Below are 23,576 nucleotides of genomic sequence, written 5' to 3' on the forward strand. Positions count from 1 at the left end.
AATAATTAGTAGAAAACAACATTGGCATCATTATGATGTCAACATGTTTACTTTAGAGAGATGCAATGTTGCCATGAGCTAGCAAAGTTTGTCAGAAATAGCTAGCAAAAATGTTGGCGCTCTCCCCTCAGTCTTAGCTAGCTAGCAAATATTATAATGCATCTAAAGTCAATCTGGCGACATCACAATGATGACAAAAGCTTCTACTACTAATTATTTGCTCCCTTCTGCCACAGTCATGCACTTTTGATCAAATCTTCATCAGCTATTGAGACCGCATTGAGTAGATCCCGTGGGGGATAGATCCTGAATCTTCTCATTGCCCGCCAGCAAAATTAACCTACATTTAGGCTAGTGTTTATATATGTATTTCACACTAACCCCAATATGTGTTCATGTCAACTGCATTACAGTTCAAAACTACTTTGACTACCACCACCGATTTCTCTATGATAATTATGCTACCAGCTTATACAAACAGGAGTTAATATTTAGCAGTCACTTCTAAACCTGAAAACAAGTTCTAAATGTTATGCAGTGAAAACAGCCAAATATATCCAAATCAGACTTTAGCAACCACATTGTGGGCCTGTTACAATACATAAATCATGACGGATTTGATGAATATCCACTTTGTTAGATCAGATTTGTTGAATGTGTGGCAATCCGGCGTCCTTCTTCTATGGTCTACATTCCATTGACCTCTTTGTAGAGTTGTAATGACATGAGCTGCACATTTGAACACAAACATTTCAATTCATAACGTTACCGTAACGTTGTTATAAATGTGTATAAGGCCTCAGAAACACAGGCCTGTATTTATCAAAGTAATCTCTGGTTAACAAACAGAATGTCATTATTGAAGTGTAAGAGATCTATTTCAAGTAATGCAGTTTTATTTTTGGCTTTGTTTCACTCCACAAACATTATTTAGGTGGGCACAGATACGTCTAAAATAATATCCTCAGTTAGATTCGTCTAGCAGGCAGTACAATCCATTTTAGAAAGGTGTTTAGATAATTACTAGTAGTGTTGCTCATTAAACAATGCATTAAAAGGGAGAGCTTACTCTCAATGGAAAATACATTGAAATTCCGTAGCCTGCAGGCAAACAAACTCTAATGAAAAGTCTAATGAAAACTGAGTGACGGGCTGACAGCACATAATGTTCCTAATCAGTGGCGATTTTATCATCTAAATCTTGGTGGGACAAATTATTATTTTATTTTTTTGATGCATGCCAGCAAAGCCACTACACAACACAACACTAAAAAATACATTAGTTGCACTTTAACGGTGATAAAGGGTGCCCACAAACTGTTAGGGACTAGATAAAGCTGTCCCAACAGCAGAGCTTTCTTTTCAGCACCATGGAGTGAATCCTTACCACTGCTACACCTGGCTATGAGTGGAGCCTTGTCTGTAGCGAAATAGTTCATTCAGCCTCATTTACTGCCTTTTAAAAACGCATAGCTGATATGGCTGACTTGCTTAACCAAATGTGGTTTCTACTGACAATTGAGATGTACAAACAATGGCATAAGGGGACGACGAGCAGATAAGAGGCAATCCGTAATTTCGATTAAGACATTAATGAGCGAGCTAGGACGGACATAGTCATTATAACTATTTGTTCAGCACTTTTGATATGTACAGCGACAGAATTCAGAAAATGGGCCGTTCTTGCAGTATTCTCCCTGTACACCAAGTTAGAACCGTAGGATAAATAAAGGGGGCATATAAGCAGACAAGGAAAGTTCTTACAATATTCAATGATTACATTTCTGTAAAACAGCCTATAGACTACATGTGCACCACCAAGTCAGAACAGTAGGCTAGGTTATGAAGGGGAAAGGGACCAAATTATTAGGGTGAGGCACATGGGCTACTAACAGCTTACTACACAACTGTTACGTTCATTGGAATGATCGGACCAAGGCGCAGCGTGAGTAGCGTTCCACATAATTTATTCGAAAGTGAAACTTAGAAAAAATACAAAACAAAAAAGAATAAACGAACCGTGACGACAATGCAACTACACATAAACAATATCCCATAACCCACAAGTGGAAAACAAGCTACTTAAGTATGATCCCCAATTAGAGACAACGATTACCAGCTGCCTCTAATTGGGAATCATACACAATCACCAACATAGAAAAACAAACCTAGAACCCCACATAGAAATAATAAACTAGACTAACCCCCCAGTCACGCCCTGACTTACTCTACCATAGAAAATAAAAGCTTTCTATGGTCAGGACGTGACAACAACATACACTTAGTATTACTTTCTTAGCTATGGCATACATATCTCCCTGGCATATTACATCATCTATGTAGAAGCATACAATACATTTTTGGACTGACCTTGTTGTGCTGTGCTCACTTGAACCGGAAGGTGGCGCGGTGGTCCTTGTGGGAAAACTTTGTCATCAAACTTTGTAATCAAAGTCTGGCATTCTCTGGATTTATAGTGCTTTCAAGACAACTGGGAACTCTGAAAAAATCAAGGTTGAATCATGATGTCAGTGATCTTCGTGGACTACAGGAGAAGGCGGGCCAAACAGGCCCTCATTAACATCGACGGGGCTGTAGTGGAGCGGGTCGAGAGTTTCAAGTTCCTTGGTGTCCACATCACCAACAAACTAACATAGTCCAAACACACCAAGACAGTTGTGAAGAGGGCACGACAAAAACTTTTTCCCCTCAGGAGACTGAAAAGATTTGGCATGGTTCCCCAGATCCTCAAAAAGTTATACAGCTGCACCATCGAGAGCATCCTGACTGGTTGCATCAGCCCCTGGTATGCTCGGCATCTGACCGTAAGGCGCTACAGAGGGTAGTGCATACGACCCAGTACATCACTGGGGCCAAGCTTCCTGCCATCCAGGACCTATATAATAGGCGGTGTCAGAGGAAAGCCCATAAAATTGGCAGAGACTCCAGAGTCCAGTTTTCTCTGCTACCGCACAGCAACTGGTACCGGAGCTCCAAGTCTAGGACCAAAGGTTCCTTAACAGCATCTACCCCCAAGCCATAAGACTGTTGAACAATTAATCAAATGGCCACTGGACTATTTACATTGACACCCCCCCTCCATTTGTTTTGTACATTGCTGCTAGTCGCTGTTTATTATCTATGCATAGTCACTTCACCCCTACCTACATCTACAAATTACCTCAACTAACCTGTACCCCCGCACATTAACTCGGTACCGGTACCCCCTGTATATAGACTCGTTATTGTTATTTTATTGTGTTATTTTTTACTTTAGTTTATTTAGTAAATATTTTCTTAACTCTTTTTGAACTGCACTGTTGGTTAAGGGCTTGTAAGTAAGCATTTCACGGTAAGGTCTACATTTGTTGTATTCGGCGCATGTGACAAATACAGTTTGATTTGATTTAATTTCAGGTCGGAGCTCTAGAAAGAGGCCGGAGTTCCCGACTTCCAAGTTGGTTGACCGTTCAAAACGTATTTTCCCAGTCGGAACTCGTTTTGTCCCTGAGTTCCCAGTTGTCTTGATCTCACTGAAGTCTGAGATTTCCCAGTTCCGAGTTTCCAGTTGAATTGAACGTGGCAGAAGTCATGCTGGATTGACAGCATTGCTAATGTATTCAAATGTTTCTGGCCCTTTAGTGTTTATCCTTTTAAGATTGGAAAATAATCCCTTAAACCCAGACTTGGACCACACCCCTACCGCACTGAATAGCAAGCTAGTGATTGATTTGCAATGCTTTCAGTTAGCCACTAATTCCTTCCAAACCATTCATTGCTGAATTTGCGATTTCCAACTTGTTGTGCGATGTCCAATGGCCGATGTCCACCGATTCGCTTTATGTATAATTTCTCTTCATATGACAAGGATTGCAAAGGATTTGCCAGTAGATTGTCGACGTGATTCATGACGATGACTGCTTGTCTAGCTTGCTAACTAAGATTTTGTCTAACTTGCTAGCTAAGATCAGTCCATTCAAAGCTACGGTAAATATAACGTGATTTTTCATCATTTTATCTGTGGCCAATGACCTTCAACCTTCTTGGATGGGCACTTCTAATATAACTCTATGGCAGCACCCAAGGGGCTTGAATCTTCTAGATCTCCCCGTAGATTTTTTTGCGGTGACTTAGTGTCCCCATGAGTAACAGAACACTGAGCCAATAACGGCGCAACTAGAGAACATTACCCAACCCTACTTTTTTCCGCTGGCATCCCCACCATTACAGAAAGCACTGAGCTAGGCTGAAACACTTGCATTTTGGAGCTGCCTTACTCAACTAAGCGAAAAAGAGACCATGTTTGTATGCACCTTTATTATTATTGTTATTATTTTTACATTGGTTGGAAACTGATATGTGACACGTATTAATGCCAAAATAATATGCCAAACATGCACACAAAAAAATATAGAGAGAGATTTCTTTTTGCTAAACATGTGGAGCTCAAAACAGGTTTGGCTCTGCCCCACCTGCCCTGAATGAGGGGTTGCCACTGTTCCATATGTACTAAAACAGACAGGACAGAACATGGTCACTTTCTGAGAATGAGTGTATGACGTACAGTATTTTGTGCATTGATTCACAGATTTTTGGTATGCAGTTTTCATGTTTTTTGGGCCTGGGTTTCAAGTGGTCTTAAACTGTACAGTAAAACAGAGCCTCCTACTCAATCAATTGTGTTTATTTTTGGCCAAATTCTAAAATCTCTAGTTCTCCATCCCCTACAATATTAGCAGGTACGTTTGGGTAGTTAAGGCTGTTCAGTGAGCTCACTTGGGCATGCATAACTTGTTCCTGTGAGCAGGTCTTCTACCATCAACTTTTAAGATCTTGGTACTAAAAGTAAGCACTTAAAGCCTGAAATAACTGTCTGGCTGGTTGCACTGAATAGCACTTTTGTCCTTGTTTTGGAAATGTGTTTATTTTTGTCAAGAAATGCTACTCAGGGCAATGAGCTGTTATGTAGCTTTTACGGGAGCCAGGTGACACTAAGTTCTAAAATAATTGCTCTGAAATGACTCATGTTCTCCCAATATAAATCCTTATGTGAATTGGCTGTATGTGACTCAGTCTCTACATTCCTGCAATATTTTGGCCTGTTTGAGTCATTAGGACACATATAGACGTAAATAATATGTTATGAAATCGAGGGTATTCTTTCCAGGCCATTTCTGACACTAGGTAGTGGAGTTTACAATCGTCACTGTAGAAATATGTTCACCTAAAGCCGGGTGTACACTAGACGACTTTCAAAATCCTAACATCGCTGAGCCTCTCACATTAAACGACCATCTTCCAGGTAGTTTTGTGTTGCTAACGTAGTGTTGCTCACAATAAATGAAGTAGCACAGACTGGGGTCACACACTGCAAGGTTCTTGACTTGGTCGTTAGGATTCTCGATACCATCCTGCCTCACAAGAACTATGTGATGATGTGATTAGATTTAACGTAGCTACAATGAGCAGTGGCTCAATGCAGCCCCATAAACGTTTTCAGTCAGACCTTCACGCATGCCATTCAAAGTTTAAATATCTGGCCATCATTTTGAATTTAATAAAATGTATTGTGAACTACAGAGCTGTAATGATTTGACACTTTGGCTTTGTTTAAAGGAAATTACAAATGCATACCATGTAGTCATCACTCCTGCTCGAAAGTCTACAAATTCTGGGTGATGCGAATCAACATCATCATCTCACTGACATTCTTCTCTGGCGAGCTCTTATTGGCTATTCCTGATCACAGTTCTCAAAACTTGTCGTTGCACATCTCACACTACAAGAGCATTGCAGATCAAAATCAAACATGTTTGAAAATATCGGGACCTCTGGGACTGCTCAAAGACGAAATCGGTAACCCTCTGACCAGAGTCTCTGACCAGCTCACATTAAACGGGTGTCGGTGACGGCCGCTGCCCTGAGTAGACAACGACATGGGGATTTTGTCTCCGATCTCAGAAATGTGTCTGTAACAGCTAACCGTTTAGTGTACACCCAGTTTCACCAGGGTGAAATCCTTCGCTGTTAGAAAATATATTTTCCTCCGTTCCAGCTGTGTGAGATTGAGATTGAGGAGAATGCTTAACATTTTTAGATAGAAATGTATGGAAAACAAGGTGGATCTTTGGTGATGCTGATTTTATCTTATGTTGTCCAAATATAATATGAAAATAATGGTCTATGGCTCGATGGTACTTAGGATTTTGTCTGCTTTGAGTCACACTGTGGCAGGGACGTTCAAGGCAGTTCTAAACGGGGCCTGTGTAGTTTAATACATTCACTTTGGCGCACGACCTTGGATTGCATTAAAGTATACCTCTCGTCTTTTTTCATACATAGTTTTGCAACGCAGCCACAAAAACCTGCAAGCCAATGAGAATGTTTTAGTGCTGACAATTGCAGTGACACTTTTCCTCTTTCCATGTTTAATCATGTTCTAGGATGATGTGGTGATTTTTTCTTCTCCCTCATAGAATGTGCTCATGAATGCCTTTTATATTACCAACTCATATTGAAGGACACATAAATCCATATAATACTTTATAATCTTAGGCACTTGTTTCACAGTTCACAACACCTGATTGCCCTCGGCAAGATTAATTATGTATGTTGAATGTGTATGAACTTTAGTGGTCTAATAATTGGTGACTTAATTAATTAATTAATTAGCCTACTATTTCAAATTAATGATGTTGTATAAGGGCATCAGAAATAGTTTTTATTCAAAGAGAACAATTAACTTCAAACTCTGTTTAGTAGTTTAGCATCCGTTCATCAAGTCTGACACTACATCAACAAAAGTATGTGGACACCTGCAAGTCGAACATCTCATAACAAAATCATGGGCATTAATATGGAGTTGGTCCATTCTTTGCTGCTATAACAGCCTCCACTAATCTGGGAAGGCTTTCCACGAGCTGTTGGAACCTTGCTGTGGGGACTTGCTTCCATTCAGCCACAAGAGCATTAGTAAAGTCGGGCACTGATGTTGGACGATTAGGTCTGGCTCCCAGTCGGTATTCCAATTATTCCCAAAGGTATTCAATTGGGTTGAAGTCAGGGCTCTGTGCAGGCCAGTCAAGTTCTTCCACAAAGATCTCGACAAACCATTTCTGTATGGATCTTGCTTTGTACATGAGGGAATTGTCATGCCAGAACAGGAAAGGGCCTTCCCAAACCGCTGCCGCAAAGTTGGAAGCACAGAATCGTCTAGAATGTCATTGTATGCTGTAGCTTTAAAATTTCCCTTCACTGGAACTAAGGGCCTAGCCCGAACTATGAAAAACAGCCTCAGACCATTATTCCTCCTCCACCAAACTTTACAGTTCTCCAGGAATCCGCCAAACTTAGATTCGTCCATCGGACTGCCAGATGGTGAAGCGTGATTCATCACTCCTGAGAACACGTTTCCACTGCTCCAGAGTCCAATGGTGGTGAGCTTTACATCACTCCAGCCCAAGCTTGGCATTGCAGATGGTGATATTAGGCTTGTTGTGTGGCTGCTCGGCCATGGAAACCCATTTCATGAAGCTCCCGACGAAAAGTTATTGCGCTGACGTTGCTTCCAGAGGCAACTCATTAGTGAGTGTTGCAACCGAGGGCAGATGATTTTTACATGCTATGCGCTTCAGCGCTCGGCTGTCCCACTCTGTGAGCTTCTGTGGCCTACCACTTCGCGGCTGAGCCGTTGTTGCTCCTAGACATTCCCCCTTCACAATAACAGCACTTACAGTTGACCGGGGCAGCTCTAGCAGGGCAGAAATTTGATGAACTGACTTGTTGGAAAGGTTGCATCCTATGACGGTGACTCGTTGAAAGTGGCTGAGCTCCTAAGTAAGACCATTCTTCTGCCAATGCTTTTCTATGGAGATTGCAGGGCTGTGTGCTCAAATGTATACACCTGTCAGCAACGGGTGTGGCAGCAGAATCCACAGACTTTTGCGTATATATTGTATTATACTTATTTTTTTAGTTTTTTGGGGGGGTTGATAGCAGAATCCACTAATTTGAAGGAGTGTCCACATACTTTTGCGTATATATTGTATTATACTTATTTGTTTATTTTTTTGGTGGGGTTGATCAGCTTTACTATTGCATATATATTGTGGCTTCCATCAATGTAATTGTCTGCATCATTTCCAATCCCCCATATATTTTTGGGGTAAAAATATATAAAATATATATACAGTGCATTCGGAAAATATTCAGACCCCTTCCCTTTTTCCAAATGTTGTTACATTACAGCCTTATTCTAAAATGTATTATTTTGTTTTTTTCCTCATCAATCTACACAAAACACCAAATTATGAAAAAGCGAAAACAGTTTTTTATACATTTTTGCAAATTTATTACAAATAAAAACAATAATAACTTATTTACATAAGTATTCAGACTCTTTGCTATTAGACTCCAAATTTAACTCAGTTGCATCCTGTTTCCATTGATCATCCTTGAGTTGTTTCTACAACTTGATTGGAGTCCACCTGTGGTATATTCAATTAATTGGTCATGATTTGGAAAGGCACACACCTGTCTATATTAGTTCCCACAGATGACAGTGCATGTCAGAGCAAAAATCAAGCCATGAGGTCGAAGGAATTGTCCGTAGAGCTCCGAGACAGGATTGTGTCGAGGCACAGATCTGGGGAAAATGTCTGCAGCATTGAAGTTCCCCAAGAACACAGTGGCCTTCATCATTCTTAAATGGAAGAAGTTTGGAACCACCAAGACTCTTCCTATTTCTGTCTGCCCGGCCAAACTGAGCCATCGAGGGAGAAGGGCTCCAGAGTCAGAGTGACCAAGAACCCGATGGTCACTCTGACAGAGCTCCAAAGTTCCTTTTTGGAGATGGAAAAACAACCGTCTCTGCAGCACTCCACCAGTTAGGCCTTTATGGTAGATTGTCCAGACGGAAGCCATTCCACATTAAAATGCACATGACAGCCCGCTTGGTGTTTGCCATTGGTGTTTGCCAAAAGGCACCTAAAGGACTCGGACCATGAGAAGTGTCACATCTGGAGGAAACCTGGCACCATCCCTACAGTGAAGCATGGTGGTGGCAGCATCATGCTGTGTGGATGTTTTTCAGTCGCAGGGACTAGTGGACTACTCAGAATCAAGGCAAAGATGAACAGAGCAAAGTACAGAGAGATCCTTGATGAAAACCTGCTCCAGAGCACTCAGGACCTCAGACTGGGGTGAAGGTTCAACTTCCAACAGGACAACTACCCTAAGCACACAGCCAAGACAATGCAGGAGTGGCTTCAGGACAAGTCTCTGAATGTCCTTGAGTGGCCCAACCAGAGCCCGGACTTGAACCCGATCAAACATCTCTGGAGAGACCTGAAAATAGCTGTGCAGTGACGCTCCCCATCCTACCTGACAGAGCTTGAGAGGATCTGCAGAGAAGAATTGGAGATACTCCCCAAATACAGGTGTGCCAAGTTTGTAGCGTCATACCCAATAACACTTGCAAAAGGTGCTTCAACAAAGTGTTGAGTAAAGGGTCTGAATACTAAATGTGATATTTAAGTTTTTTTTTAATTAGACATTAGCAAAAATGTCTTAAAAAAAACGTTTTGCTTTGTCATTATGGGGTATTGTGTGTAGATCGATGAGGGAACAAACTATGTAATACATTTTAGAATAAGGCTGTAACGTAACAAAATATGAAAAAAGTTGAAGGGTCTGAAAACTTTCCCAATGCACTGTACATTGAGTTCTATCTGTCAAGTAATATTTAAACCAGTTGCATGCAGCCTGGTCTAGGCCAATTGAGGAATGCCTCGGAATTAGCAGTGAGTGATCAACAGTATGGAAAGCCTTTGACAGGTCAATGAAGAAGGCAGCACAATCTTGCCTTTTATCCATACAGTTAACCACCTCATTTATAACTAGGGATGCAGCAGAGATGATGCTATGACCTGGTCTAAAACCTGACTAATGGACATTTAGAAAACATTTCAAAGATCTTAAGTGAGAATTAATCAAGGATTCTAATATTTTAGCTAGGCAGGAGAGTTAGGCTGATAATTATTTAGGTCACAAGGGTCACCAACTTTGTGAAGGGGGAGTACATGGGCTGCTTTCCAAACCTTGGGGATAGTACCAGATATAATTGTCAGGTAAAAAATATGGGTTAATGATTCAGCAACCAGGGGGACAAAGAGCTGCATCAATATTGATCAAGCATATCAGCTCTAGTGGATTTTTTTTTACCTCAGTCTAAAGCATGGCATGTAGCACATCACAAATAGTTAATTGTTGGAATGAAAACAAAGATTAACTAGAAGTTGACAGGTTAAGCGTCGAGTCAGCTAGAGGCTGGCAGAGGGAAGAGCAGTTGATTGACTGACCAGGGTCAACTACACCACCGTTTCTCTCAAATAAAAAGCCTACCGAGATAAAATGATGATTAAAAGCATCACTTATCCCATTCTTCTCAGTTATGATGCCAAAGGCAGACAGAACTTGCTTAGGTAGGGAAGAAGAGGAATTTGTATGCTTCAGTGCATTTGCTGTTTTCCAACATTTTGAAGGATCACCAGCAGAGTCAGAAAAAGTAGCTTGATTTAGCTTTCTTAATCGAGATATTACATATGTTTCTTAAATGTCTGAAAGATTGCCAGTCTACTACACAGTCAGATTTCCATGCTTTGGCCCAAACCTGATATCTCATCTGAATGAGCTCTGATCACTCAGAAGAAATCTTTGATTCTGAATTGTTTAAAAGGTGCGTGTTTATCTGCCAGAGGAATAAATATCGAGGAGACATTTTCTAGAACCAACTTAGGGTCAGCTATACAGGAGACAGTGGCTAAATCAGAGTAGAACATGTCATCTTGAGCAGAAAACAGGATTTTTCTAATTCGTATCTCTAATACATACTATGGGACAATAATCGCTGAGATCGTATGAGAATACTCCACTAGACAAGTATTTATGGGGGTTATTAGTAAGAATGAAATCAAATAATGTTTTTCACATTTAACTATGTGGGTTTTGAGATCAATTAAGTCAGATTAAAATCAATGCATCTATCTTAAATTGATCTGAGGCCGGGGATAGCCTATCCAGATTCAAATTCGAGCAGAGACAGTTATATTTTTGTGATAATCTACCTCTACCTCATATTGCACAATGTTTCCAATACAGCATAGGATTTTTTTAGATGTAAATTACAGTTGCGTATTAGTGTGTGTGTGTGTGTGTTCGTGCATGTATCTATGTATGTATACAACCTAAATAAGGGATTGCTTTTAGGGTCTGTTATTATTACTTAATTGATTGATATGTATCAACTCACATTAAAATGCGTAGCCCTTCTTAGAGAAATGACTAGCAGGGGAAATGTGTTAGACAGCAGGATGAAAAGAAAAAGAAGAGAAAAGAGAAGGTACAGAGGAGAGGGGAGGATGACAGAGAGAAACAGTCGAGAGGAGGGGGAGTACACCACTGGAATTATGTAAAAGAGTGTGTGGGAGAGAAGAACAGATGAGAAGGAGAGTGAGTATTTATAGTGCCTTAAGTATTCAGAAGGTTACCATTGCTCTACTGGAAAACTGAGGAAAATGTCAGATATTGACTGTCCGCTATTAAGGGTGAAATAAAGGGGGTGTGGGTGTAACCATAGGAATTGAATTGGTAGAAAATAGCTTGTTTGTTTACAGTCTGGCAACCATCTTGTTGGGGTGGTTTGAGATATTTAATTTACCATTGCTTTAACCAACAAAGTCGATGACTTTATGTTATAGGTTGTATAGTAGTAGAGTAGAGGGAGTGCTATTCATATATAATTGATCATATGATTATATAGGTATCCCCCCAGTTGGCTAGCCAACTGAAGCTCCCTCAGTCGCTTGGCTCGATGGAGAGGGGGGCACAAAAGCGTTGACGCAGAGGATAATTCTCATCTGCCCATACGCCAAGGAGTACTTTCATATAATCTGCCCTCCAGTTGGTGGTTATTTTCCATGTTCACGTAATTTTTCTGGTGGCCTACTTTCGTATCTGCTTCTGAATGTAGACATTTATGATGTGGACATATGGCTAGCATTTCTTCATTGTGTAGCTGACTGTACTTGTGATTTCTTCATCGTTTATCTTGACCGCACCCCTTCAAACCTTTGGCACGACTAGGGAATGGAGGACAGGGCCAGGTCATAGGCGTGATGTGTGCGAAATAAGCACAGTAAAATGTTCAGATAGAACAAACATGCCTCTCTGACATTTAGAATTAGTAGTCACATCAGCTCTATTCTTGACTGTTAAATCAGCAACAATCTACAACATTTGCCTGCTGAACATGGCCCAGACAAAATATGCACCCAACTGATGAGCAAAACAAACAGGCACTACCATGCACTGGCTCAACTGGAGATATTTTTTGTTTAGACTATTCTTGCACTTTTTCCCATGGTCAGAGTAGATATTAAGTTACAGTTTCAGACTGGACTTAAGGTACTTGGGTTCCTTATCTCTCTCTCTCTCAGAGCACACTCGCGCTCGCAGGAAGAGCATTGCCACTGCGAGACAGCCAAGCATGGAAACCCCTCCCACTGCCCCCCCACAACCCTTCAGACAACAAGTAAGTACTGGAACATGCTACATTACCTGTCATTTCCACTTAATCCAGGCCTTACAGTAAAGTTCTACCCACCCATATTAGCTGCACTTCCTGCTCTCTAGCATTATTCTCCCTCATCTCCCTGTTCTCTTTTGTACAGAGTAGATTCAATAATAGTAATAGGTAGTAGGCTAACAGTAAGTGGTGGAACAAGTACCCAAATGTTATACTTGAGTTAAGGTAAAGATACCTTAATTTAATGTAAAATGACTCAAGTAAAAGTAAAAGTCACCCAGTAAAATACTACTTGAGTCTAAAAGTATTTGGTTTTAAGTATTCTTAAGTATCAAAAGTAAATGTAATTGCTAAAATATACTTAAGTATCAAAAGTAAAAGTAGAAATCAAATCAAATTCCTTATATTAAGCAATCCAGACGGTAGCATTTTCTTGTTTTTTAAACATTTACTGAGAACCAGGGGCACATTCCAACACTCAGACATTCTGTAACGACTGCCATGAGAGAGAGTGGACCAAAACGCAGCGGAGTTAGTGTTCATCATATTTAATTCTTAACCGGAACACTATACAAATACAAAACAAGAAACTGACAGCCAAACAGTCCTGTCAGGTGAAACACAATGACAGAAACAATTACCCACAAAACCCCAACGGAAAAACATGCACTTATGTGTGACTCCCAATCAACAACAACGAACTTCAGCTGTGCCTGATTGGGAGCCACACACACGGCCCAAAACAAAGAAATACAAAAACAAAGAAAAAGAACATAGAACGCCCACCCAATGTAACACCCTGGCCTAACCAAAATAAAGAACAAAAAACCCCTCTCTATGGCCAGGGCGTTACACATAATTTACAAACAAATAACAATTTTCCAGTCCTGCTGAGCATTCAAAATGTAAGAAGTATTTTTGGGTGTCAGAGAAAATGTATGGAGTAAAAAGTACATTATTTTCTTTAGGAATGTAGTGAAGTAAAAGTAAAAGTAGTCAAAAATATAAGTAGTAAAGTAAAGTACATATACCTAAAAAAACTACTTAAGTAGTACTTGAAAGTATTTTTACTTAAGTACTTTACACCTTTGCTAACAGTAATGGTACTAATTTACAGATTCCAAATTAAAAGTACACCAGTTAAAAGTACTCCTCCAATTGAGTTTTCGAGTTTTCAAATAGGCTTACACCATCCATCTTAGTGACTGAATCGGCATAGCCCACTGAAACAACATTATTGAATGGACATTGATGCTTTACCTGTAGCCCAATAGCCTCCTCCAGTGGCCATCAGTACCATAACCATCACCACCACCAACAATAACATGGACACGTGCTTGCACTGATTTTGCAGATAGCACCTATTTTGAAGGAAGGGTTTAATGATTCCATTATTTATGGAATGGACGTCCCCACCTGTGTAATAGTCTCCTCTGCTGTCCCTAACAGAGCTTCCTCAGTCGAAAGTTGAAGGGCTCCATCAAGAGGGCAAAGAGCCAGCCCAAACTGGATCGAACCAGCAGCTTCCGCCACATGATTCTACCCCGTTTCCGTAGTGCTGATCAGGAGAGGTAGCTAACACTTTCCCAAAAGTTTGCATGTGTGACGTACACTTGTCGTCCCTATTCTATACTCTGTAATGCTTTATTTTACACTTCTTTTCTTTTCTGTTTTTTTTGCCTGGTGTTTTCCAATATGTACAATATATTGTAACAGTGGTTACTTTTGTGCCAAATTATATTTAGAAGTTCTTGTTTCAAAGCACTGTTACCGTAAACACACCCTCTCTCTCTATCTCTCTTTAGGACCCGTCTAATGCAGAGCTTCAAGGAGTCCCACTCTCACGAGTCCCTGCTCTCCCCTAGCAGTGCAGCGGAGGCTCTGGACCTCACGCTGGATGAAGATGCTGTCATCAAACCTGTCCACTCCAGCATATTGGGCCAGGAGTACTGCTTTGAGGTGTGTGCACTGCTGCCAGAAGAATAGAGGATAGTATCTCTCCTAATATTACATCTGAAACAGTTATTACAGCTGTGTCTTCCCAGTTGATGGGTAAAGGTGATAACAATTGATCAACTGTTACACACTAACACGCAACAAACAATATAATTGATGAATTGACTTCTATGGGTCTGTTTGACTGCAGGTGACCACCATTTCAGGGACGAAATGCTTTGCCTGCCGCTCGGCCGCTGAGAGAGACAAATGGATTGAGAATCTACAAAGAGCTATCAAGCCCAACAAGGTGAACAAATAGAGAGGACCCTGCTTGCAGTCCACACTCAAAATGCCTTTTTTGGCATAAAAATTGTAAGATCATCTCCATTAGTTTCAGCAGTCTTCATCTCTCTCTCACTCTGTCTCCAATGCTGCCATTTTAGGACAACAGTCGAAGGGTGGACAATGTGCTTAAGCTGTGGATCATTGAGGCCAGGGACCTTCCGCCTAAGAAGCGGTACTATTGTGAGCTGTGTCTGGATGACATGCTGTATGCACGCACCACTAGCAAGCCGCGTACAGACACAGTCTTCTGGGGCGAGCACTTTGAGTTCAACAACTTGCCTGCCATTCGCAGCCTACGCCTGCACCTTTACAAGGAGACAGACAAAAAGAGACGCAAGGTCTGTGTTTTTCTCTCTATGGTGGTTGTATTTCTCTTTGTCTATCTTTGTGTTTGCAGTGTGACTCAAATATTCCTTTCTATTCTATTCGCCATTCTGTTCTCTAACCTAGGAGAAGAGCACGTACCTCGGCCTGGTCACTATCCCCATATCGAGCATCACAGGCAGGCAGTTTGTGGAGCAGTGGTACCCGGTGATCCAGCCCAGTGCTTTGGCTAAGGGTGGCGGTGTAGGCGGTGGCAAGGTCATCAATGCCTCAATCCGCCTCAAGTCCCGTTACCAGACCATGAGCATCCTGCCCATGGAGCTGTACAAGGAGTTCGCTGAGTACATCACCAATAACTACCGTACGCTGTGTGCCGTGCTGGAGCCTCTGCTCAGTGTCAAAAGCAAAGAGGAGGTGGCGTTCGCGCTGGTGCACATTCTCCAGAGCACAGGCAAGGCCAAGGTAGGAAGGAAGGCACTACAGCAGGGGTGGCCAAGCACTCCTGTTGGAGAGTAACCCCTTTCTAAATGTTTTGCAAATGTGTCTGCTGTACAATGTGTTTGTGTTGTTTGTTTGAGGAGCATGTTCTTTTTTCAGGACTTCCTTTCAGACATGGCGATGTGCGAGGTGGATAGATTCATGGACAGAGAGCATCTGATCTTTCGAGAGAACACCCTTGCTACTAAAGCCATAGAGGAGTACCTCAAATTGATAGGGCACCGGTACCTCAAGGATGCCATAGGTAAAACTCTAGATTATTTCATTGTATACCAATACCTGTGGAAAATTACCTGAAATGATCAAATCCAGACATGGTTTCAAAGATTATTTGAAATCGATCAAATACTTTGAGTGTTTGCTTGACCTTGACTGGAGTGCCAGGTGAGTGGAGTTAGCACTTTTAAGACTTTTTTATTGAACAGGCAAGCTGAATCAAGCACAGCTGAAGTATTTGAAATGATGAGTGACAATGATGTTGATCAGAAGACTATGATGAAGAAGAAGATACTGATGGGGATTAATGAACCGTTGTCTCGTTGACAGGGGAGTTCATTCGAGCATTATACGAGTCAGAGGAGAATTGTGAAGTGGATCCCATGCGCACTCCACCGTCTGTCCTCGCTGACCACCAAGCCAATCTCCGCATGTGCTGCGAGCTGGCACTCTGCAAGATTGTCAACTCTCATTGGTCAGAACTTCTTCCACATGACTATGCCATTGTACAAATTTGTCAGTAACATAGCATCCTTTCAAGTATGGTGGGGTGTTTGTCCCCCCCCCAAAAAAACAACAACATTTGCAATGGAAAATAAAGTAATATTCTGTCCTTCTGTCCTACCCTTTCATTCTAGTGTGTTTCCGCGGGAGCTGAAGGATGTCTTTGCCTCTTGGAGGGTCAGGTGTGCCGAGCGGGGAAGGGAGGACATCGCAGACCGCCTCATCAGCTCCTCCCTCTTTCTACGCTTTCTGTGTCCCGCCATCATGTCGCCCTCTCTCTTCAACCTCACCCAGGAGTACCCCGGAGAGCGGACATCCCGCACTCTTACCCTCATCGCCAAGGTGGTGCAGAACCTGGCCAGCTTCTCCAAGTCAGTCACTACTTTCCCTCCCATGCAGCCTTCCCTATATTTTATCATTGTGTTTCTTTTAGCTTTCCCTCCCATGCAGCCTTCCCTATATTTTATCATTGTGTTTCTTTTAGCCTTCCCTCCCATGCAGCCTTCCCTATATTTTATCATTGTGTTTCTTTTAGCCTTCCCTCCCATGCAGCCTTCCCTATATTTTATCATTGTGTTTCTTTTAGCTTTCCCTCCCATGCAGCCTTCCCTATATTTTATCATTGTGTTTCTTTTAGCCTTCCCTCCCATGCAGCCTTCCCTATATTTTATCATTGTGTTTCTTTTAGCCTTCCCTCCCATGCAGCCTTCCCTATATTTTATCATTGTGTTTCTTTTAGCCTTCCCTCCCATGCAGCCTTCCCTTTATTTTATCATTGTGTTTATTTTAGCCTTCCCTCCCATTCAGCCGTCACTTTCATTTACCATTAACTTTATTTTTAGCCTTTCCTCCTATGTACAATTTACTAACACGTAGCCTTTCCTTGCTTTTAGCATTCTCTTACATTTAGCCTTTCTTTTAACATAACCTTTATTTTAGCCTTCCCTCACATTTAGCCACCCCTCACCTGTCCTGTACAAAATAACTGAATACATTTCCCCAATTTATTCAGTATGTCCACTACCAATCAAGCCTCGATAAGTCATTATCTATGTCCTCGACCAGTTACTCTTCCAGGAACCAATCCATTCACTATTTCCACAACATTACAATAGGGTCATAAATGCTTATGCCTTGCTTAAATCTTACTATGCATTATAACTGCATCATAATACATTATATCAGTCAGCATGAAGTAAAGTATTACCAATTGTTTTTGTTCCTTTGGGAATGGTGAATGAAGAATTCATCCAACATGATTGCCCACAAACAAGATGATTGTGCACAAAAGTGACAGTAACAGCTTTTAATCTCACAAATGTTCAGAGGGTGGAGAAGTCTGTCTACACAGAAATTATTTGTTTTAGCCATGTTCTTGTCACATTGTAGACAAGGATAAAGTATGAATAAATCAATTCTCCCCCTCACCATCACCTGTTTTTTGTACTGTATCCTTCCATCTCCTCACCTGCTCTTTCATTCTTTGCATTTTCACACTGTCTCTCTCCCCTCTCTTGTTATCTCTCCATACTCCGTTATCTCTATTTCTCTGTACTCTATACTATACACAGTGCCTTCGGAAAGTATTCAGACCCCTTGACTTTTTCCACATTTTGTTACGTTACAGCCATATTCTAAAATTGATTTTAAAAAAGCAGCAGATCTCCACACAATACCCCATAATGACAAAGCGAAAACTGTTTTTTAGAGTTTTTTTGCAAATGTATTAAAAGTAAAAAACAGAAATACCTTATTTACATAAGTATTCAGACTCTTTGCTACGAGACACAAAATTGAGGTCAGGTGCATCCTGTTTCCATTGATCATCCTTCAGATGTTTCTACAACCTGTGGTAAATTAAATTGATTGGACATGATTTGGAAAGGCACATACCTGTCTATATAAGGTCCCACAGTTGACAGTGCATCTCCAAGCAAAAATCAAGCCATGAGGTCGAAGAAATTGTCCATAGAGCTCCGAGACAGGATTGTGTCGAGGCACAGGCCTGGGGAAGAAACCAAAACATTTCTGCAGCATTGAAGGTCCCCAAGAACACAGACTCTTCCTAGAGCTGGCCACCTGGCTAAACTGAGCAATTCGGGGAAGAAGGGCTTTGTCAGGGAGGTGACCAAGAACCCGATGGTCACTCTGATAGAGCTCTTCAGTTCCTCTGTGGAGATGGGAGAACCTTCCAGAAGGACAACCATCTCTGCAGCACTCCACCTCTCAGGCCTTTATGGTAGAGTGTCTAGACAGAAGCCACTTCTCAGTAAAAGGCACCTTACAACCCACATGGAGTTTGCCAAAAGCACCCTAAAGACTCTCAGACCATGAGAAACAAGATTCTCTGGTCTTATGAAACCAAGATTGATCTCTTTGGCCTGAATGCCAAGTGCCACGTCTGGAGGAAACCTAGCACCATCCTTACGGTGAAGCATGGTGGTAGCAGCATCATGCTGTGGGGATGTTTTTCAGCGGCAGGGACTAGTGGACTACTCAGAATCGAGGCAAAGATGAATGGAGCAAAGTACAGAGAGATCCTTGATGAAAACCTGCTCCAGAACACTCAGGACCTCAGACTGGGCATTCCAACAGGACAGCAACCCTAAACACACAGCCAAGACAACACAGGAGTGGCTTTGGGACGAGTCTGAATGTCCTTGAGTTGCCCAGCCAGAGCCCGGACTTGAACCCGATCTAACATCTCTGGAGACCTGAAAATACCTGTGCAGCAACGCTCCCCATCAGACCTGACAGAGCCTGAGAGGATCTGCAGAGAAGAATGGGAGAAACTCCCCAAATACAGGTGTGCCAAGCTTATAGCGTCATACACAATAAGACTCGAGGTTGTAATCGATGCCGAAGGTGCTCCAACAAAGTACTGTGTAAGGGTCTGAATACTTATGTAAATATGATCTTTCCAGGGGGGTTTTCTTCATAAATTAGCAAACATTTCTAAAAACCCATTTTTGCTTTGTCATTATAAGTTATTGTGTGTAGATTGATGAATAAAAAAAACGATTTAATACATTTTAGAATAAGGCTGTAACCTAAGAAATTGTGGAAAAGGTAAAGGGGTCTGAATACTTTCCGAAGGCACTGTATCTTGTCCCTTTCTCCCTCAATCTTTCACTGTCTGTGGGAACTTCTTTCTCTCTGTCCCCCAGTGTCTCTCTTCTTTCCCCTACTCTCTCTATATGCTCCCTCCACACTGCTGTCTTTTCTCCCCTCAGGTTTAGTGGCAAAGAGGATCACATGTGTTTCATGAATGAGTTTTTGGAGATGGAGTGGGGTTCCATGCAGCAATTCCTGTACGAGATCTCCAACATGGACACGGGGAGCAACGCCGGGGGCTTCGAGGGCTACATCGACCTGGGCAGGGAGCTGTCGGTGCTCCACAGCCTGCTGTGGGAAGTCATGGCCCAACTGAGCAAGGTAATGTGGAATGTAACCTCGTCCCAAGGCTATTGTGCACAGTACATATAAGCCTGGGACATCAACGATTCAAAGTTGGCCTTAGTGGGAGTGACAATAGAATTCTATGAGATTGACCTTAATGAGTCAAGTATTTGCCTTCATTTAATTTAAGTGAATCACACGACTGTGAAGCGTGGTTCAAAATGGAACTTGCGGTGCGCACAAGACATGTAGGGTTAGGGAGAAGGTGTTGTGGTAGATGATTGGTTGGTCGATTAAGCCGATGCCTACATTTCTCCCGTTCTTTCTGTATAATTGGATAACGAAGGCCAAATTTAACACGTTGGTCCACCAGACTCTTCGTGCATTTGGGTGGAAGTGTCTGAGAACGAGATTATTTGGAATGTGACCGTCTAGGTTCGAACCCTGGTCTTTTGTACACCACACACATGCTAAGCCAGCTAATCTGAAGCCTGGTCATAGTTTTCAGGTCTCAGGCAAGGTTAGTCATCACTAGGGATGCAACGGTAGTGGGCCCACTGTTCGATATGAATCGCGGTTTGTTGGCCACGGTAACGGTATCATTTAAGGTATCTTTATATTTAAGAAAAAAATGTAAACACATCACCCTTTAAACAATGAACTCTTTATTTGCCTATAGACAAATAAAACTTTCCATTCAGGCCTGGTTTCTGTCTCTACTGTATGAAATCAAGGGGAGAAAAACATTCAAATGAAAAGTGCTTCTTAGCTTTGACAACCTGTAGCTCTTCATCTCCCAATCCAGTACATAATGAACCGTCACAGTGAGGTACTGAGTTGCTCTGGAGGTCCAACTATCAGTGGAGAGATCTAGATAGGGTGTCTGTGTCAATTCGTTTCAATTTCTCTCCGTGATGTTTCATAGAGTTTGGGAATTATTTTGCTGCTGAAATGTGTGCCGGAGGGAACATTGTAAGGCGGTTCAATTTTTTTCATCAGGTGACGAAATCCCGAGTCAGTAACCACCGAATAGGGCTCAAATCTTTGGCTATGAATACTCCCACTGCTTTTGTTATTTCTTTGTTTTTCTGAATTTATCGCAAATTGTTGTTGGAAGGCAGCAGCGAGAGATTGTTGTGTTTTCGCTAACGAGTGGACTCTTGCTCCAGCTCCACCTGCAAGTGATACGGCCGGGTGATGGCGACATAAATGACACATCATGTTAGATGTGTTTCCACTCGAGTAGCCGACAGTGGCAAAGCAATGCTTGCAGACTGTACTTTGTTTATGGTCTTCTTACCCTCTTCATCATATTGAACGCTGAATCCAAAATGTTCACACACAGCGGATTTGAAAGACGTCGGTGCCTCTTCAAATTCAAATCCAAATTCAAACAACAGAAATGTCATAATTAAAATTCCTCAAACATACAAGTATTATACACCATTTTAAAGATAAACTTCTTGTTAATCCAACCACAGTGTCCGATTTCAAAAAGGCTTTACGGCGAAAGCATACCATGCGATTATGTTAGGTCAGCGCCTAGTCACAAAAAAACATACAGCCATTTTCCAGCCAAAGAGAGGAGTCACAAAAAGCAGAAATAGAGATAAAATTAATCACTAACCTTTGATGATCTTAGGACTTCATGTTACACAATACATGTATGTTTTGTTCGATAAAGTTCATATTTATATCCAAAAATCTCAGTTTACATTGGCGCGTTATGTTCAGTAATGTTTTGCCTCAAACATCCGGGGAATTTGCAGAGAGCCACATCAATTTACAGAAATACTCATCATAAACTTTGATGAAAGATACAAGTGTTATACATAGGATTAAAAATAAACTTCTCCTTAATGCAACCGCTGTGTCAGATTTCAAAAAAGCTTTATGGCGAAAGCACACCATGCGATAATCTGAGTACAGCGCTCAGCCACCAAAACAAGCCATAGATACCCGCCATGTTGTGGAGTCAACAAAAGTCAGAAATAGCGTTATAAATATTCACTTACCTTTGATGATCTTCATCGGAATGCACTCCCAGGAATCCCAGTTCCACAATAAATGTTTCTTTTGTTCGATAAAGTTCATCTTTATGTCCAAATACCTCCTTTTTGTTTGTGCGTTTAGTTCACAAATCCAAATGCACAAAGCGCGGGCACTAAGTCCAGATGAAAAGTCAAAAAAGTTCCATTAAAGTTTGTAGAAACATGTCAAACGATGTATATAATCAATCTTTAGGATGTTTTTATCATAAATCTTCAATAATATTCCAACCGGACAATTCCGTTGTCATTAGAAAGGAAAGGGAACGGAGCTCACGCTCACGGCCGTGCGCGATAAACAACTCATGGCTTTCAGCTGAGCCACTTACTGTGAGTGGTCTTATTCTCTCCCCTTTCACAATAGAAGCCTGAAACAACTTTCTAAAGACTGTTGACATCTAGTGGAAGCCTTAGGAAGTGCAATCTGACCCCATTTACACTGGATATTGGATAGGCAATCACTTGAAAAACTACAAACCTCAGATTTCCCATTTCCAGGTTGGATTTTTCTCAGGTTTTCGCCTGCCATGTGAGTTCTGTTATACTCACAGACATCATTCAAACAGTTTTAGAAACGTCAGAGTGTTTTCTATCCAAGTCTACTAATAATATGCATATCCTTGCTTCTGGGCCTGAGTGGCAGGCAGTTTACTCTGGGCACGCTTTTCATCCGGATGTGAAAATATTGCCCCCTAGCCCAAAGAGGTTAAGGGGGAAGGGGTTGCAGTCACTACATTTTGAGGCATTGCTGTGGAGTAAAGTTTGTCAGCCCTCAGGAGCCCCCTAACAGCCACAACCTGCGCATCTGGTTCTGTGTATCTGAATGTACAACGTCCGTGTAGTCTGCAGTGCAATAAGAACGTTTTGGAAATTATAGGAAAATGACAGGCATACCATAATTCCGCGGGGCGTACCGAATGGTTCGATAACATACTGTGTACCGTTGCATCTCTAGTCATCATCCATGCCATTACATAAAGAAAATACTGTCGCTCCATCACTTTTCAAAAAACGCACATGAACCAAAGAGCAAAAGGAAAATTAGGACACAGGAAGTTGACTTAAAAATACTTATTTATTTTTAAAAACAACATGTTTTGGTATATACTGTACCCTTCCTTGGGATATTGCATCCTAAATGCATTGGTTTTGAAAATAACAAAACATTTTTTAGGACAAATTCCATTGTCCTCCAAGAGTTGCTGAATATTTTCCCATCTCCAGCTGATCAAGGTAACAGCAATGCTACACCTGGCCCCAAAAATGTCACGGCTTGAGCCACGACTAATTACACTCCTGCTGTTGTCAATGCTGCCCACTACACTGGCAGCATGAGGAGGAGCATGGCAGCAGCAAGGCATAAGGCATGCCTTTTATCATTAAAAAAACATGTTTTTAGCTATTTTCTGCTATTTTTGCATCTTTGAAGTATAAAAATAAATATCAAGTGGCTGTACTACAGATATAATACGCTTTTCTTCTGCTGATATACCTCCTGCTACTGGTTTCCCTCCGCCACCCCTTTACGCCTCTTCTCTCACCACCTCTTGGCTGAAATCCATCCATTGTATTTTCACTCTGTCCACTACTGCTGTTCACTTGGCTGAATTCCATTTATATTTTGGCTCCCTCCTCTCTGTTCACTTTAAAATGGTAGAATCCATTTTAGAGAGAGAATGCAAATGATGTGGAGCACTGGTAAGTATAATATAAGTGAAACT

The 23,576-nt window shown here is 41.5% G+C and overlaps 1 protein-coding gene across 3 annotated transcripts in view; it reads left to right on the forward strand.

Moving 5' to 3' along the window:
- The window catches only part of LOC106570191 (ras/Rap GTPase-activating protein SynGAP), a 67,021-nt gene that overhangs the window by 21,208 nt on the left and 22,237 nt on the right, over positions 1–23,576 (forward strand). For all 3 annotated transcript variants that reach the window (XM_014142239.3, XM_014142241.3, XM_082961199.1), the window contains 10 exons: positions 12,495–12,589; positions 14,033–14,154; positions 14,389–14,542; positions 14,730–14,828; positions 14,965–15,204; positions 15,317–15,652; positions 15,788–15,932; positions 16,235–16,379; positions 16,543–16,779; positions 19,642–19,843. In XM_014142239.3, coding sequence (XP_013997714.2) covers positions 12,495–12,589; positions 14,033–14,154; positions 14,389–14,542; positions 14,730–14,828; positions 14,965–15,204; positions 15,317–15,652; positions 15,788–15,932; positions 16,235–16,379; positions 16,543–16,779; positions 19,642–19,843 — 1,775 coding nt within the window. The remainder of the gene's footprint in view (positions 1–12,494; positions 12,590–14,032; positions 14,155–14,388; positions 14,543–14,729; positions 14,829–14,964; positions 15,205–15,316; positions 15,653–15,787; positions 15,933–16,234; positions 16,380–16,542; positions 16,780–19,641; positions 19,844–23,576) is intronic.

The sequence above is a fragment of the Salmo salar genome, chromosome 14, assembly GCF_965601325.2.
Source record: "Salmo salar chromosome 14, fSalSal1, whole genome shotgun sequence".
In the NCBI taxonomy this organism is placed as follows: domain Eukaryota; kingdom Metazoa; phylum Chordata; class Actinopteri; order Salmoniformes; family Salmonidae; genus Salmo; species Salmo salar.